This window comes from Crocodylus siamensis, chromosome 4 (assembly GCF_052110815.1).
Source record: "Crocodylus siamensis isolate JL-2025a chromosome 4, ASM5211081v1, whole genome shotgun sequence".
Classification (NCBI taxonomy): Eukaryota; Metazoa; Chordata; order Crocodylia; family Crocodylidae; genus Crocodylus; species Crocodylus siamensis.
The window spans coordinates 203,851,835-203,869,508 of record NC_143398.1 but is presented as its reverse complement, the minus strand read 5'-3'; the positions used below and the strand labels follow the sequence as shown (position 1 = coordinate 203,869,508).

Here is a 17,674-nt window from a genome sequence, read left to right as displayed (position 1 = left end):
TTAGAGATCATTCTTGGTTCATATTACACTGTAGCAGGTTTGAGTGTGTGCTGCACACGTGCAGTAAGGCCTAGTTCTGCACTACTGATGCCATTGGGAGTTTGCCAAGTTTCAGCCTGAAGTAAAGGTTTAGGAATTTGTAATGGAAATGCTAACTGTAGCTGCAGCATTGCAATCATCTCCCAAACCGTTTGCGTAAACTAAGCATTTCAGGAGACATGGAGGGTATGCATCTTCTGCTGGGGGAAGAAGTTAATGGAGCTTCTTATAGTCTCCTTACTACACCTGTCCAAAGTTAGTAGTTTGTGGAACTCTTTTTTTTAGCTGTTTGCTTTAACAAGATACTACAAATGTTACATAAAACCACACACTAGAGCAGAGACTCCATTTCCTCGGAGTCCTTCTCTGAATTATTGTAAAGTCCTAAAACTGTGTCCTATTTAATGTCTGAAGACACAAAAATGCCCTGTTTCCACCCTTTCCCTGTCAAGGGACGCAAACTTATTTGGCACCTTGCTCCCAAACCAGGCTGCAAAGGGACTGACAACTCTGGCTTGACCCTCAAATACTGCTTCATTCACTAAAGCAAAAAAGATGGTTTGTTTGTTTTTTTAAAGTAGGTCTTGATCCTAGCACTTCAATTTCTAAATCAAAGCGCACCTCTAGGGCTGGTGCAATCGCCTGTCTTGGAGATCTTCAAGCAATCGCCTATCTTGGAGATCTTCAAAAGGAGACTGGATGATGACCTCACTCCCTTTGTCTTTACTGCTTGGTGCAGGGGGCTGGATCAGATCATCTTCCCAGGCCCCTTCCAATCTATGAATTTCTCCATTGCTTATTTTACACCGCCCCCCCCCCAGCAGCTCTAGAAAAGAGGGATCCTTGGGAATGCGAGGTCCAAATACAGCGCTAAAAAAGGTCCCTTGTGTTGGTCTTTACTTCAAACCCCTTCAAATTACAGGGGAGGCGGCTTGAAATCCCGGACAGCGTCCCAAAACGTATCTTGGTTTTGGGCAAAACCCTGAAGTGCCCGCGGCTGCTTAGGCCGGGCTCCCCGCTTTCGGAGCGGCTCGGGGCGCCCAGCCGGAGCCGAGGTCCGCACGGCCAGACTGCCCGAGCGCGGCCGGGGCCTGGGGTCGGGCCGGCCCCGCTGGCAGACCAGGGGCGGGGGGCGGCAGTCTCGTCGCCAGCCCCTGTCGCGGCTCCGCGCCGCTCCCTCCCCTCATGCAAATACTCCCGCTCCCCCGCGGGGCGCGTTTCGCGCCACAGGGAAAGGCCCTGGCAGCACCACGCGGCCGCCCGCCCGCCCGCGCGCGGCACCAGCCCGGCCGCGGCCCCCGCCACGCACACGCCGCAGCCCCGCACGGCTGTGGGCGCGGCAGGCAGGCGGGCGCGGGCCGGGGGCGCCGCCGGGGGCTCCCCGCCACCCGCGTGGTGGGTGCATCTGCCAGGACTCGGGCTCCAGCGCGGGAAAAGGGCCCCCAGGCCCCGCCCCGCCCCGCGCTGCTTTGGCGCGAGTCTGCAGCCCCCGCCCCAGCCCGGCGTGCGCCGCCAGCACCGCAGCAGGGGCCGCCGCCGCCGTCATGAAGTCCTTCGGCCTGCAGGTACCGGGGGGCGGGTGCAGGGGGGCTGCGGGCGTCGGCGGGGCTCTGTGGAGACTAGCGCGGGGATCCGCCGTCGCCGCCGGGTTTGCAGCGATCCCGGGTGGACGAGGGTCCTGGGCTGGCCGCCCCCGCATCGGACCCCGCCGGAGCCGAGCCCTGGGGCTGGAGCCTGCAACCGCTGGGTTCACCTTCCTTCGGCGGGGGACAGCGGCTTGAACGGGGAAGTGGGGGTCCTGCTTGTCCTTTGGAGCTGGCTGGGCATCATCCTTGTGCCGCTGGCTCTTTCCCTGGCGCGCTCCTCCTGCCTCCGCGGCAGCCTCAGCTCAGGGCTGCGCTCCGCCACGTGCAGGCTTCTGCCGGCGCCTTGGACCAGCCTCCGCGCTCCGCACGGCACTGATCCTCGGCCCGGCGGTGCGGCCCCCGAGGCTGCCTGGAGATCCTCTCAGACTGCCCCCCCCGCCCCCCCCCCCGGTGTGCCAGGTGAACCCAGCGCTTTCAAGTAGGAATCCAGGGGGTCGAAAGCTGGTGTCGCCTTCTGCAGCAGAAACGCTGCTCTTACTGCTTTTCCACAGTCAAAAAGGAGGTGAAAACTAAGAACCGGCACTTTCTGAAGGGTGCCTCGAGTGTAACAAAGGTTACCCAACCCAACCCATCCCATCGTTGGGTTAGTGACATCCTGGGTCTGTCTCTGCAGCTGAATCAGCCATGCTGTTGTGGCCTGGTTGTCTGGGGTTGGAGCTGTGCGAAGTGGTCCACAGCACTGGTTCTCAACACATCTTGGGCTGGAGGTACCCCTTGTTAGGCTGGAGGCACCCCTCGTAAGCCTCCAGGCAGCCTTTGGAAAATATTTTCAGTTTGCACTCTGCTTTTGGCTCCAGAAAGTTAATGGAGCAAGTTTTCTGTTGCAGAGGACTGGGAAGACCACAATAGGTCAGACCGTTTTAAATGCCACAGCCTTGTATTAGAAATCTCTGGGTTTATCCTGTGAATCCTGCCTGCACACCTAACAGCACTAACGCGTGGCGCCCCCGCGGCACCCTTGAGAGGCTCTCAAGGGTGCCACAGCAGCTTGGTTGAGATTCAGTGACATGGAGGATCTAGCTGGTCTGTGTCCCCAAATTGTTTTCCGTGGTGCCTGCAAATACAAACAAAATTGGGATTCCCACAAACTGTCCGTGCTGGGGGTGAGAGGTCGGGGAATGGTATGGGCTATTGTAAGGTAGAAACAAACCTGGCTGCCTGTGGGATGGGCTTGTTTCTATCTTTCAGGCTGCTTGGCTTTAGTGGCATGGGAGGGGGAGCTTGGGTTAAGAGCCCAAATTACTGTACCAAAGGCAATATGCCTACTACCAACTTTTTTCCTCTATAAAGCTATCTCTGCCTTTACCAGAAGTTGGATGTGGGAGAGAGCGTTGTAAGGAATCAAATGGGTGGGGTTGCATTGGAATCAGAGAAGCGGGAAAGGTCAAGGAGGGTGGAAGTGTGGAGTATTTGCTGATGACTGATAGATTGCTAAAGAAAATGGTCTCCCTTTCTCTAGGGGCAGTCTTCTTTAGGACCAGGGTGGGAACAAATGGTGTGCTTCCTCAGGAGGAGAGACTGCTTTGGGCGGGGGGAGGGCGTTAATGCAAATAACCAGTTCTTGGCTTGCCCTCTTGCTTAAGAAGGTTGGCTGGGCTGCTGCAAAAGCAAAGCCCTTAGTGGAGATGCAGATTATACTGGCAAGAGTTTCCCTTTTACCCTCCTAACCGACATTCGTTAATTGGCAGAACTTGTGTAGTCCAAGCCTACGGAAGAAAGGGGGAGAGGCCAACGTTCTTGTAGGATTATTAAAATTATATTGTCTTTTTATGACTCGTACAGGGGTGTACAGTACCCAGGCTCAACAAATGGCACAGCCATCTTTTAAATCTCTGCACTCTTGTTAAATTTTAAGCAGGTTCCTTCTGTGTTTTACCTTGGTGAGACTGGTTTGAGAAATGCTAGGAACCATAGGAGTATATTCAGTTTGGCACCAGCCACATCAGTCACTCTTGTTGCAAGAACTTCTGAGTTCTGTAACATAAAAATGGATGTGGACTTAAATCTCTGTATGTAGCAAAACTTTGTCAGAGTTAACTAAAAATACTTAAGAGTACTAGGGAAAGTATATATTTAAAACTAAGCAGGAGATGACAGATGTTACATACCAGTAACGTACCTAATAAAATAACAGCTATTACAGAAACAATGATTTGTTTTGGTGTTCCTTATCGTGCTATTTCATGCTTGCTCAAACTTAGCTGTATTTAACCTCAGAAATTTTTAAAAAATTTTTTTCCTAGACGCCCATCATAATCCAAAATTTCAAACAGGGTATTAAATATGTAGAGCTTAAAGAGTTTTGAGTGGGGAAATGTGATTTTTACTTTGGTAGCTTTTTTCACACATAAATAGTTAAGAAATAATTGCATAAGAAAGTCCCTACGTGTCATTGTCCGTATAAAATAGGTTGTAGTGTATTGCACGGTAACTGAAAGTATATCCATCGTGTGGTCTCGGAGGTAAATTTGATGAGGCTTTGGCCTCGCAGGTACATTTTTAAAAAGCTATTATAACTCCAGGTAATTTTATATACTAAAGGTATTGTCATGTTCCTTTTGCAGCAGCAAAGAAATCTTTCAGGAAAGAACTTCAGAGCATTTCGAAATATGAAATTGATCCCCATGGAAACCTCATCTTCCTCTGATGACAGTTGTGACAGTTTTGGTTCTGATAATTTTGCAAACACTGTAAGTACAGTGCAAGAATAAACAAAAATTGAATGTGAAATGTTGAAAATGTCCCATATGCTTTGTGCATGATTAAAACTGCTTTTTTTGCTTACATTTTTGTATCATAGTTATTATAAACCTACAGTATACACTGTAATTTCATTTCACTCTTTGCTTGTGCTTCTAGGTAGTAATTGTTGGAGATTAGCTATTTATTCTATCCTTTGAAATGTCGCCTAACCTAACATGCCTGATGATTTGCCATAACAATTCTGAAACCATTTGTAAATCCCCAAACTATTTTTTCTTTGTTACAAAAGCTATTCTCTTGTAGTGCACTTGTAAATGTGATTTGCTGTCTGCTTGGAGAAAATTGGCTCTTTTAAAAAATGTTGTATTTTTTATTATTTTTATTCTTGCAGAAACCCAAGTTTAGGTCAGATATCAAGAAAGAACTGGCTAAAATTTTTTATGAGGACTCTGATGAGGAATCATTCTGTGGTTTTTCAGAAAACGAGATTCAAGATGTGTTGGTGAGATCCCTGATTTAATTTGCTAGATTTAAAGTTTTAAGAATGTGTTGAAACCTTACAGCATCTGAGACAATTTATCCAAACATCTTAATATTAAAACCTTTAGTCGTTTATATATTCATATGTATTTAATGGGGGGAGCAATACATCTATCTTAAATACAAGTTTCAAATATTGCTATAAAGAAGCAGTATTGCAGTATTGTTAAACTTCAATGTTGAAATAGGATGCTGTTAAACAGCTTTTGTTTTTTATTTTTTAACGATTAAAAGAAGAAAAAGAGTATGCATGTAATGTTCATTCATAAGATTGTTGTTTTCTAGGTTTGAAATATGGTGCAGCTTGACACTTTACTTATTAGAATTGTTTATGGATTTTTGTTTGTTTTTTGTTTTTAATGCCTGTTCTGTAATCGAGCACTTTATCTTTTTATTTGTAATTTTTTATCAGAAAGTATGGATGGTATTTGGAATCCAAGCTTCAAATAAGCTGATAGAGAACCTTGTCTGCATACTGACATTTAATCATACCTGCAGTTTGTACTGTTAACAGGAAACAGCACAGGAAATTCTACATTCTTTGTAGGCAATGTAGAAATAGCAATAGCTGGTTAATCCCCCTTTCTGCTTTTACTTGACTACAAAATGCAAGAGCAAGTGTATTTTTGCAAAATACTTACAAAAACGTGTTTGAGCACATCATAGAGCATTATATCCTTATTGCCTGTAACAGTTTGGGTTACTGAAGGTATTTATTTTTACAATGCCTCAAGAACTAGCCTAAGAAAAGGAGTAGGTGCTTTTCTTATGGAAAGAGAGCATATATCCAAAATAAATAACATAACAGCACAGAGCGCCAAAAAAAGAGGGAGAAGCACATGAAAATGGGTGAGCAAGAGGTATATACAGGAAGACAAAGAACTATACTGTCACATAGCCTGTTGGATGGATTATATTGGTGGAGCATCAACTTTATTTTGGCTAAAATAGAATTGAAAAGAAGGTCACAATGTGATTAAATAAATAAAATCATTTTCACTGATATCAAAAGAAAGTTTTACAGTAATAAGCGTAGGAACACTGACCTGAAAAAATATTTATTAAATGTATCCCATTAGATTTGAGATGACAATGACATTAATGTCTAGTCCTGGAAAAAAGTTCCTACTTGCAATGAATCCTTTGACAGTTGTCAAATGCAGGACCTGATCCTGCACTGAGAACCAGGTAATGGTGCTTCTGTAACTGTATAATCACTTGTAAGATCAAGTCCTCAAGGCCCTCTGCTCAAAATGCATCTCTCTCTCTGTGACTCACCTTATTTGCTAGATTAGCAGATAACTACAGCAACTGAGAAGCTCATTTCTTTGGTGTGTTTAGATTATGTATTTGACAGCACTGCAAAAAAACACAAAAGCTGTTAGACAGATTCCCAGGCAGCAGGACCTGAAACTCTAAAACAAACAAACAAATAAACGACCTCCCCCACCCCAGGATTGCAGATTGGCATCCTCTTTCAAACATGCCTGCCAAACTGTAAATAATTGTAGAGCAGCACACTGTGATTCATAAACTAGAGTTTTGGTTTTTAATAGAAACTGGAATCTGCGTCGGAGGAAAATGATTTGAGCGCTGAAGATGAACGGCCACGTAGGAGGCGAGGAAGACCCCCAGGCCCTCTAAAAGTAGTTATGAAGTTTCCACTTCGAAGGTCTAAAAGGGGAAAGAAAGAGGTTGAATCTGCTCCTGAAACACAAACTTCTCTAGACTTAGATTCTGACTCTGAAGAAAAGGGCTCCACATTTTTAGAGAAAAGAGCTTTAAACATAAAGGAAAACAAAGCAATGGTAAGTATCTAGAAAAGTTCTTTGGTACATCTTTCTCCTTTTTTTCCGTTTCTTTTTGATATTTAGTTTCCAAGCAGTTCTTCTTTCTTTACAGATTAAATGTATTGAGAATTTGTATGGGAATACATTAACAGGAATTTCAAGCACTAATACTCTTACTGGCGTGTGAAAATCCATGCACCGAAACAGATTCTTCATCAAATGTCTGTGTATTCTGAAGCCTTATTCTGTGTTTTAGGATTACTAGGCTGCAATCCTAATAATTTTCAGACTAGTTTAAGTCACTTGGACGTGAAATAAGACATTTAAAATTAAAAGAATATGTTTGCATTATCTATAGGACAGTTGTGTTTCCAGACAGTTGCTGTAATCTAATAGTCTGTAATAGCACACAAACTCCTGTATCTTACTTCTCTTCTCTTGTCTTCGTACCTGCCTTTAGCTTGCAAAACTAATGGCTGAGTTACAAAATGTCTCTGGTATCTTCACTGGAGGAAAAATGTTGTCAACAATCAGTCCGGTAAGTACAAATTCATGTATTTGGCTTACACTGTAGACATCTGAACAAGTCTAATTCTAACATTTGAAAGAAAACAAAAGACCTTTTCAAGTAAAAACCATAATAGACCATGTAAATCAAAGTCCAGAATTACCTGTTAAAACAAACATCCTTATTTCTGCCATTCCCTTTTGATGTGCCATTCTATAAAACTGAATGTGTTAAATCATTACCTGAAAGTGCCAGTAAGCAAAAGCAAATAAAAAGCCAGTAAAATACAATGCAGCGTAAATACGTTTATACAAATACGGAGCTAACGAGTGTGGGGTCAACTTCATAGGCTAGATCTTAGTGTTATTAAGCATTTTGAAAATCAGGATTCTATTTTGGGTCCATCTCCCCTTGTGTATCAGGACTGCAATAGCAGTTTCCTTAATGAACTAGCATAGCCCAGGGCTTAAGTTAAAGGATTAGGAATCATGACTTCTGGATTCTGCTCCTAGCTCAGTGATTTGTATGACCTTGAGAAAGTACTTTATACTTGGCATGTTGTAGTTTCACAACTGTGAAATGAGGATACTTACTGTCTTTCTGAATAAAATGTGTTGAAAAGTACTACTTCCTTATTTGAGGATCAGGGTATGTGACCTTGCATTGGAAATGGGGGCAGCAGTGAAATCTGTGCTTATTCCATAAAGCGTGTAAATATGAACAGTCTCTCATAGACACTTTGTTTACCAAGTGAATTATTGTTATTCATATCTCGTAGGCAGAATTGCAAAAAGGATCTGTTTTCTAGACTTTGTCAAATGATAAAAGCAAATTAACTCCAAATAAAGTAGTCGTGCTTATTTTCCCCTTCAGTAAACTAGGTTTCTGCTTTTGTTTGGTTTCTTGATGATAGGGTTTTGTTTACCTTTAATTTTTTTTCTTTCAGCGACCAAAGCGGACTCCAAAAAACCCATTTCCCAGAAGCATGTTAAGAAGGAACCCGGACCGAAGTTCTCGGCCTTACACAAGATCTAGGTCCTTGATTGAAGGTCCTCCTTCTCCATTACCAGAGGAGGAAGAAGATGATAAGTACATGTTAGTGAGAAGGAGAAGGCTATCTGATGAATTCTTGGAGGTAGGTGTAATCTGCAAGGCAGGGGTGGTTAATCTCTTTCAGTACAATATTAGTTGGAAAAAACTTTTTAAGATATTATTTTGTTTCTCAAATAAATGCAGGTTAAGTGCTTTTGGTTCATTCAGAAAAACAGGAGCTCATGCAAAATGAGTTGGTATTCAGCCTACAGACAGCTTAATAAAGGACAAAAATTCAGAGGTTGTGGTTATACAGCATTTTTTCTCCCCTTGCTTTTGGAGGTACTGCCTTTTTTTTTCCACTGCAACAGGACCCCCCCAAAAATAGACTCTTAGGCCATGGACAGATGTGTATGTGTAATGCTAGATGTGCTGCAGCACCTTTGAAGTGCTACAAATATGTAGCTCTAAGAGGGGTGGACAGATGTGCAGAGCCTCCCTCCCTGTTTCCGTGGGTGGAGTGCTGCAGTGTTGCCAGAAAGATGTTCAGCAGCATGCTTTACCACCAAGGAGGCATAGGGGATTTCACAGCTCTGTTTCCCCCACCCCCACCTCATGGTGGGCTCTCATTGTGAGTTGAGCGCTGCAGGGGACAGCAGCCGTCATTGTGCTGTGCCTCCAGGCATTTGTAGTGCTACACATGCAGCATCTATCAACAGTCTTAGTTTGTTGCAGTTCAGACACTAAAGCTGGAGACTGCAGTTGCGATTTTTTTTCAAAAGCATTATCTCACTGAGCCCACAACTTCCACTGATCCTAAACTCCTTAGACTGCTCCAAAAATCTCTACCTCTTGGGTGGGGATTTACAGTAATTTTACCAACAACAAAGTTTTGAAAAATTGCTTGAACTTTTTTTATTCCTTTCCATCCAACAGGAAATGAGAAGTCCCAGGAGAGGCCGTCGTGGTACCATGGCTCTTCCACATATTATACGTCCAGTGGAAGAAATAACAGAGGAGGAGTTGAATAGCATATGTCAGTCTGCTCGAGAGAAAGTGTATAACCAGGCATCGGTAGGCATATAGCAATTCTGTAAAATATGGACTATGTGCAATAAAATAACTGTTTTTAGACCCTCTTGGATTGCATTAAGCAATTCCAGATTTCTGTGTGTTAAGAATGGCTTGTCTCAAAACAACACGCTGCTTTTGAGGATAGATGGAGCTACTCCCATAGTAGAGGAATATGAACTGGGGATTGTAATTATTCTTGTGCCTTTCTTTTTCTTGATGGTCTCTAACAAAGTTCTTTTTCAGTCTTCTCACGAAAACTGTTCAAATACTTGCACTCATCACAGGTGCTGAAGATTGGAACCAGTGACTTTCAAATAATATAATAAACTTAATGTGTAATGTTAAAATTGGTATTGGCAGCTATCCCAGTTAAACTTTTCTTCTTAGATTCACTAGCATACACACAATTACTTGGTAAAATGACTAACCGCAAAAGCCAAGTGGTCAAAAGGTTAATTGCAATTAAATGTGCTGCCTTGTTTACTATTCAGGTCTCCTATTTGTGTTTGTAGGGCTCCACCTGTCATCAATGTCGGCAAAAAACCATAGACACTAAGACAAACTGTCGTAACCCAGAGTGTACAGGGGTGCGTGGTCAGTTCTGTGGGCCTTGCCTTCGCAATAGATATGGTGAAGATGTCAGGACTGCATTGCTGGACCCTGTAAGTTAATTTTAACTTCACTTTATTGTACTTAATTTTAGCAGGAAGCCTATTTGCAGAAGTGCATCACTGCTCTATAGTTAGGTATTCCAGTAGAGAAGCTAATTTTAATGTCCTTTAATACTGCAGCACATGCTATAGGGCTCAGTCACATAGTTTGTCATAATGGGTATTGCAGAACTTCTGTAGTTACCATTGTAACTACAACTAAAATGGTCAGTTATAGAAGCTGAGTGATCATCCAAAGCCCTTTGGATTTATATTCAAGTTATTGAAACTGCAAAATAAAGTGCCTTCATTTTGGTTGACTTCAGTGCTGGTGCTGTAGGGAGAAGAATGCTGCTTAGTGAGATAATTAGTCCTGGAAGGGAAGGATAAGAAATTGGGGTGCTTCTTGTAGATTCAGTAAGAACTGTAGATACCTCTCTACTGCATTAAATATTAATGCAAAACTATTTGGGTCAATGGCCAAAGAAGGGAAGTGAGTAGTGATCACATTCAGTGAGAAGAATATCTGAATTTCTGGGATTTGTTTCTTTAAAAACTCTCTATTTTTCTTTAGAACTGGCACTGCCCACCTTGTCGTGGAATCTGCAATTGTAGCTTCTGTAGACAACGGGAAGGTCATTGTGCTACAGGTGTGCTAGTTTACCTGGCCAAGTACCATGGCTACGACAACGTTCATGCCTACTTAAAAAGGTAATAGCTATTTTTTATAGGTGGCATGGTCCAGTTTTGTGGATTCAGTGAAAGACCAAAAAAAGAAATGGTGAAATCCTGATGTTTCCACTGATTTATTCTGAAGTACTGAGTAAATCTCTTAGTCCTCAATCTTGTCACCTTTGAAATAGAATTTGTTTGTTCTTGCTAACATGAAAAGTAGTATAAGTACTTGTTTACCTTGCTCTGAGCTTCTGTTAATGCACAGTCCCCAGGTTCCATTTAATGTATTTAAATTAGATGGGAACCAAATCTTGTTAAAGCAAAGCAGATCAGTTTACTAAAACTGGGTTATCCTTATGTCTTACAGCCTGAAACAAGAACTTGAAATGGAAGACTGATGCTGTGACCAACTTCTTGGTAGCATTTTTAGTTGTGTACATTTTAAAACTTTTGTATGTACTTAATTGTTTTAACCTCTGGATGATCACTGGTTCCAGGTAAAGAAAAGAATGATGGTTTTTAGTAAATTGTGCTGTATACGGAAAAGTTGTAATGGAGTACTGTACTGGCGTTTGATGTTCCCTTTTATATGTGGTTGGATAGATGCCTTTCTCTTCCTAGTTACATTATGTGGACAGTGCCAGTGTAGACATCACTCTGATGCATCCCCCTCTTCCCTCCCTTAAAAGGGAATGGGCTTCAAGAGGTTAGAACTGTTCTTATAGCTGTCTTAGTTACAGTTTTTAAATGAATATTTTTTTTAAATGGCTTTTCCATTAAAAAATTTTAAAAAGTAATGTACATATCAACCGTGAGCATGTTTAAAGTAGCTAATTTGGATTGGACTGCAATAGCTATTAATTTTTTCAAATGAAAGTAATAAATAGAAGCTAGAACTTTATCTTTAATATCACAATTTGCCCTCAAGTTTAAAGACGGAAAGCAAATAAAAGAGGTTTTTACAATAACCCATGCAGTGGATTAAGTTCCAGCATTTGCCTTTATGAAGTGCTCAGACTGCCATGAACTTTTCAGGTTCCAGAGTTATTAAAATGAGTAGAAATCCAACTAAATGGCTTTGGTTCTCTTATAACTCCCTTGTCAAAAAGAAAGAAATATTGCTGAAAACTTTCAGTTCACCTATATGTTTTGCTCTACAATGGAACTAGACTGGTGTAGCTCTACTGATAACTATGCTGATGGAAATGCTAGTTACCACGTACAGGGAGCTGATCATATCAGTTGTTTCATGCTGCATCGGTGCATAGCTAGTGATTAAGACAGGGCTGATTTAAAGCCCTGCATTAGACAGAGATGTGGCAGTTCTATTGAGAAGATCAGTTCAAATGGTTTCCAGAACTGGAGTCTGAATTTTCTTTTGAGGAAGCTATTGTTCCTAAGCCCAGTTAGACTGGGGTCCATCTTGAATTAAACACTTTGCTAGTTATGTAGTGTAGCTCTAACTTTGAATTTTTAACTTGCATACATGTAACTTAGCTGGATGGTACCAGAAAGGGCAGCTGTTTCTTTATGGCCTTAAAAATATTGTGGCAGTGGAGGTGTAATGGGTTTCATATATTCTGCATGCATTCATAGGGTGCTATAGCCTGATTCTGAACAAATAACTATTTTGCCTGACCTTGTGAAGAAACCACATGTATAGCTAAAGGCAAAGACTTAAACTGGAAATCTCTAGTATTCTGCTTGGGAGAGACTGTTGTGTACTGAAAATGGTTGAAAGAAATGTGCTATCAGCTACATCTGAGAAGCCACAGAAGATGTTTAAAAATTCTTGTTCTTTTGATTACAATGATATTATCATATTAGTTTAAGGATTTAGAATGTAATACTCCAAAGGTGCTGTTAAATTCTAAGTACAATTATTTAGAAGATGCGATCTTAGACCTTTCTACTGCAGTAGTGTTTTGCATAGTTGTTTTCATTGGCCATATGCAGTCTCTCAATTCTGTAGATCTTCCTGCAGGAGGAATTGTATTAAGCTAGATTTCCATCCCCCAGCCCCCTACCCCCACCTCAAGGCAAACAGCAGTTGGGATCCTTACCCCAGTAGACTTTCTTTATAAATGGATCGGTTTTTTTTCCTGAAAATCATGTTTCCTCTACCTGCTTCTAGTATTTTCTTGTAATTGCCATAGCTGAGAACATACAATTTAAGGCTAGATTTAGCAGAAATTTATGTAGAGTGAATATTTTCTTTTTGTCAAATCTTAGATTTTCTTACTCTGTTTCATGAAGAGGGAACTTTGGAGATGACTGTATGCTATGACTGTTTATTGATTTCTAATTTGCCATATCTGCCTCCTGATTGCTAAGCTGTACAAGAATGTCTGAAAGAATTGTATGCCATATTAGTAACCCATGTTACGTTGCATGAACAAATGCTGTATAGAGATCCTGTGTGATTTTATGAAGCTCTTTTGTACAAAGTTTTTTATTTTGATAATAAAAGTTTTGGCTTGAGTTTCTGCCTCTTAAATATTTTAATTTAATGCAGGGTGACTTTCTTGCAGATTGTTAGCCACTCTTGTGTTATGCTAGCTTGGTTAGTGTTAACATCAAAGGATGTTTTAAAAATGTATATACATTGCCATCTAACCTTCACTGCTTTCAGTTTTCTTTGAGCCATTCAGTGAAGAGAAATCTTCTTAATTATTTCAGATGGGCTCTGGACTGTTCCTTTTCTCCTTCCTAAAGATGTAGCTTCTCTTATGACTGATCTGCAAGGCTTATAATTCACAGGGTGAGAACTTGATAAAATATGGCTTTGCTTATAGTAGCAGAAGATGTCATATTAAATTTCAAGGTGGGGGGTGCTGTCTTAACAAATCTATTGCTGGACATTTTAAGTGTATAAATGTAACTGCAAAGCTTTAGGATTTAAGTGATAACAAATCTAACAAACAAATATGTAAGGATATGAGCATAATACTGAAAAAAGTTGTATACTACTGATTATATTACAGTTAAAAGAATCTGCTTTTTCATGGGAATGTATAGTATGGGGCTCTATATAGTAGATGTGAATGAAAAGAACTGTAATAGGTAAGGATGTTGATTATACTAGCTACTTTTTTATTAAATTCTATTCTCAAAGCTTGTAATACTGATTTTTTGTCGTCATATTGCTATTAGCACATGCCTAACTGCCAATTTGTGTGTGTGTGCGCACGCGCATGCGTGCTTGCATGCACATACACCCCCACCCTAGTTTTAAAAACATATTGTAAGTCATAGTGTGTTAGCTTTAATCACATGAGTAACCTTTACACTCAAATACTCCTACTAGAATATACCTGGGGGTAAACCTTGCAGCCACTCTGATATCAGTAAATATACCTATTGCAAATGTTTCTTATGTCAGTAACACAGTTTGTTCTTGTTACTTTTTTAAAGTGGTATCTGCAGTGGAATGTCTGCAGCCAACCAGCTTTCTGATGGTGTAAAGGCTTTTATTAATAAAAGTCCATGCTAAGCAAATTTAGTTCATCACATACATCATGCATTCAACAACAAAGTAACACCTGCCAGAACCCATTTTACTGACCTTCTAAGTGTTTTAGGTGGAATGCCCATATGTCAGTGTCACTTACTAGTTTTTGTTTTATAAACTGGGCACTCGTATGTGTTTCTTGTCTCTTGTCTGTCACTGGGGATGGCTGTAACAAACATAACTGCTTTTGGATGAGCTTCAGTTAAGTGTCCCCCAGGAACATCCCAGCAAGCTCTTGTAAATGTTTAAAAAAGGGTGAGGGATGCTTTTCTGGCTTGAGAACAGAATTTGAAGATAGGTAAGTTTATTTTGAAAACAATCCTCAAGTTGAATATACAACCCGCTGAAGTGAAAGTACAAATAGAGTATCTTCCATTTTTATTTAGCTGTTGACAATATTCCCATCTTGCAGCGGGCAATCTTTTGAAAATTCCAGTTTAAGACACACTGCCGGTTCTAGTGGTATTTAAGTGCTCTTACTGTAATCTTGCTTGATATATAATATATATTTTTACCTTCTATATAGCTTATTAGCTGAATTTAGCAGTGAGAAAAAATTACACTTCCTATTGCTCTTGCTTTTTTGGTGATGTGAATACCAGTGATAACACTGAATCACCAGGCAAAAAATGCTTTGGAAAAATGCCAAAGCCAAGATCTCCTCTTGAACTCTGCTTAATCTGCATCCTATTTAAATGGAAACTTCCACATTGGAAGAAAAATAATTGCTTAGCCAGTGTTCTCTTTTGTGTCCCTTTTGAAACTAAGGAAAGGAAAGCATGTGTATCCTTCCCCTATCCCTACCAGATCAATGCCTGCTATGGCATTTGTCTGTAATGAAGACTTAATCTAGTGAGGACTTCTAATACTGTGGGGTCTCTTGGCCCCAACATCATTTTTATGGAAATGATTGCAATATACTATTTCAGCATTATGTGCAAAGCATAGAGGTGAGTTGTAAGAGACCAAGATTCCTGGTACAACCCCACTGCGTTAACTAATAACTGATTAGCCGTGTGGTGGTTATGGGGGGGGCGGGGTTTGGTGGAGAAGGGGGTAGACTTTCATTATGAATATAACACTGCAACTACAAATTTAGAGGCCTTTCCAGATGAAAAGAATTGAGGTTGCTCTCCTGGGCCAAGGTGCTTAAGTTTTTAGGGTTTGGGGTTTTTTTAGAATGCTTGAATGTGACCAGGCTGGATCTAGCTCTTAAGCTCTAAATAGGCAAGGAAATGGTGCCTCTTTTTCCCCTACTCAAATATCCAATAGCTGCCTGATTCAGATCAGTCACTCAATTCCTAATCTACCTTTTAACAAAGTGTACTAATGTTACCACTACTGTTGGCTGTACCATTTTGCATAAAAAACTGCAAAGTCAATACAGCAGGAACTTGAACCTCAGTTTCCCACATTCCCTGTGTAGGCTCTTAACACTGGCCATCTCACAGCCGTAAAGATATGAATTCAGCATATGCGGAACAGCTCCACCAGGAAGAGTTGAAAGAGCTGTAGGGAAAAAAACAACCCACACCAGAGCATACCTGTAGGCTTAAACCCTGCTAGTATACACCTATCTTAACAAGCAGAGGTTTCAGGGTCCTACTACTTTCTTTTAAGATGAGTCATCAGAATACCTAGATGCGTGTAGTGTTCTGATAGAAATGTACACTGAAGGAAGTTCAATGGGTGGCCCTTAGGCTGATCCCTAAAGAGGAAGATGGTAGAAAGGCTTCAGGTTTTAATAGAAAGTCTTTAGGCCTTCCCATCCTTCAAATGGGAGTTAGCACTGACCTCTCCCACAGCTGTTGAAAATAAATATATTAAAAGACTGATGTGTTCAGATGTTACACAAAGACAGTTGTATAGTTTTATTTATGGTACATATTTTAAGGGATCATTTATCTGTAAAGCTCTGTAGATTTAGTGCTTTATAAAATCAGTTTTAGCCAAACACACTTTACTAGGCTGGTGAAGGAAGGTAATTTGGTGAAAGTCCATGGCCTGTATTTATACCTAGCTTAGGTGATCTAGAGATCATAGAATCATAGAAGTGGGGTCAGATCTTCAAGCCCGACCCCCCCACCTGGGCGGGAGAAAAAGACTGGACTCAAATGAGTCCAGCCAGGAAGTCATCAAGCCTCTTCTTAAAGATCCCCAGGGTAGGAGCCAGCACCACTTCCCTTGGAAGTTGGTTCCAACTCCTAGCCCCCCTAACTGTGAAGTAGTTCTTGCGGATGTCTAATCTAAATCTACTCTCTAATAATTTGTGTCCATTGTTCCTTGTCATGCCAGGGGGCGCTAGGGGAAACAGTGTCTCCCCTAAACCCTTCTGGTCCCCCCTAGTGAGTTTATAGACAGTCACCAGGTCCCCTCTCAGCCTTCTCTTGTGAAGGCTGAACAGGTTTAGGTCCCGCAGTCTTTCAATGTAGGGTCTGCCCTGTAATCCCCGGATCATGCGTGTGGCCCTCCTCTGGACCCTTTCAGTGTTGTCCACATCCCTCCTGAAATGGGACACACAGAACTGGACACAGTACTCCAGCTGTGGCCTGACCAGCATCGCATAGATGGGGAGGATCACCTCCCTGGCTCTACTTGAGATGCACCTGTGGATGCACGACAAGGTCCGGTTAGCCCTGCCAACCGTGACCTCGCATTGTCGGCCCATGTTCATCTTGGAGTCAATAATGACTCCAAGATCCCTTTCTGCCTCCGTGCTCTCAAGAAGGGAGTTTCCCATTCTATAAGCGTGCTGCTGGTTTCTACTGCCTAAGTACAGCACCCTGCACTTGTCAGTATTGAAACGCATCTTGTTTATGTCAGCCCACTCCTGTAACCTATCCAGGTCTTGTTGCAGTCTTTCCCTCCCTACTAGCATGCTCACCTCACCCCAAATTTTGGTATCATCAGCAAATTTAAACAGGTTGCATTTCACCCCGTCGTCCAAATCGCTGATGAAGAAATTGAACAGCGCAGGCCCCAGGACCAAGCCCTGGGGGACTCCGCTGCCCACTTCCCCCCAGGTCGAATATGACCCATCCACCACCCTCTGAGTACGACCCTTGAGCCAATCTGCAATCCATCTCACTGTGTAGGCATCAATACCACAGTCGCCTAGTTTTGTAATGAGGATGGGGTGGGAGACGGTGTCAAAGGCCTTGCTGAAGTCTAGAAAGACTACGTCCACGGCAACACCTGCATCCATTGCCTTTGTGACCTGATCATAAAAGGCAATCAGGTTAGTCTGACAGGATCAGGTTCAGCTTCAAAAAACCCACAACTACATGCTTGTACTTCTTCTAGTGAGATTGATAATCAGTTGTAGCAGGAGCTTGGGAACAGAAATAGCTGCAAAGTTAAAGATCTCTTAAACAAAAAAAAATACTAATACCCTGCTAAGATTTCATATTTATTACATATTTTTATTGAGACTAAAACTTACCCACACTTTACCTTGGCCCCTTTACTCCATGCCAACCACAATCAGAAGTTATGCCTATATTGTT

The 17,674-nt window shown here is 41.8% G+C and overlaps 1 protein-coding gene across 2 annotated transcripts; it reads left to right on the top strand.

Annotated features, from left to right (window-relative positions):
• Window positions 1-1,401: 1,401 nt before the first annotated feature.
• On the top strand, window positions 1,402-13,139 carry CDCA7 (cell division cycle associated 7). Of its 2 annotated transcripts, none has more exons than XM_090045455.1 (10): window positions 1,402-1,604; window positions 4,253-4,375; window positions 4,780-4,890; window positions 6,485-6,736; window positions 7,179-7,256; window positions 8,173-8,361; window positions 9,195-9,332; window positions 9,845-9,994; window positions 10,557-10,693; window positions 11,025-13,139. In XM_090045455.1, the coding sequence occupies exons 1-10, from the start codon at window positions 1,584-1,586 to the stop codon at window positions 11,053-11,055; spliced, it is 1,230 nt and encodes a 409-aa protein (XP_089901581.1). In that variant the 5' UTR covers window positions 1,402-1,583; the 3' UTR covers window positions 11,056-13,139. The 2 variants fall into 2 exon arrangements, with proteins under 2 accessions (XP_089901581.1, XP_089901580.1); XM_090045454.1 differs by having other exon boundaries at window positions 1,403-1,604; window positions 4,250-4,375.
• The last annotated feature ends 4,535 nt before the right edge of the window (window positions 13,140-17,674 follow it).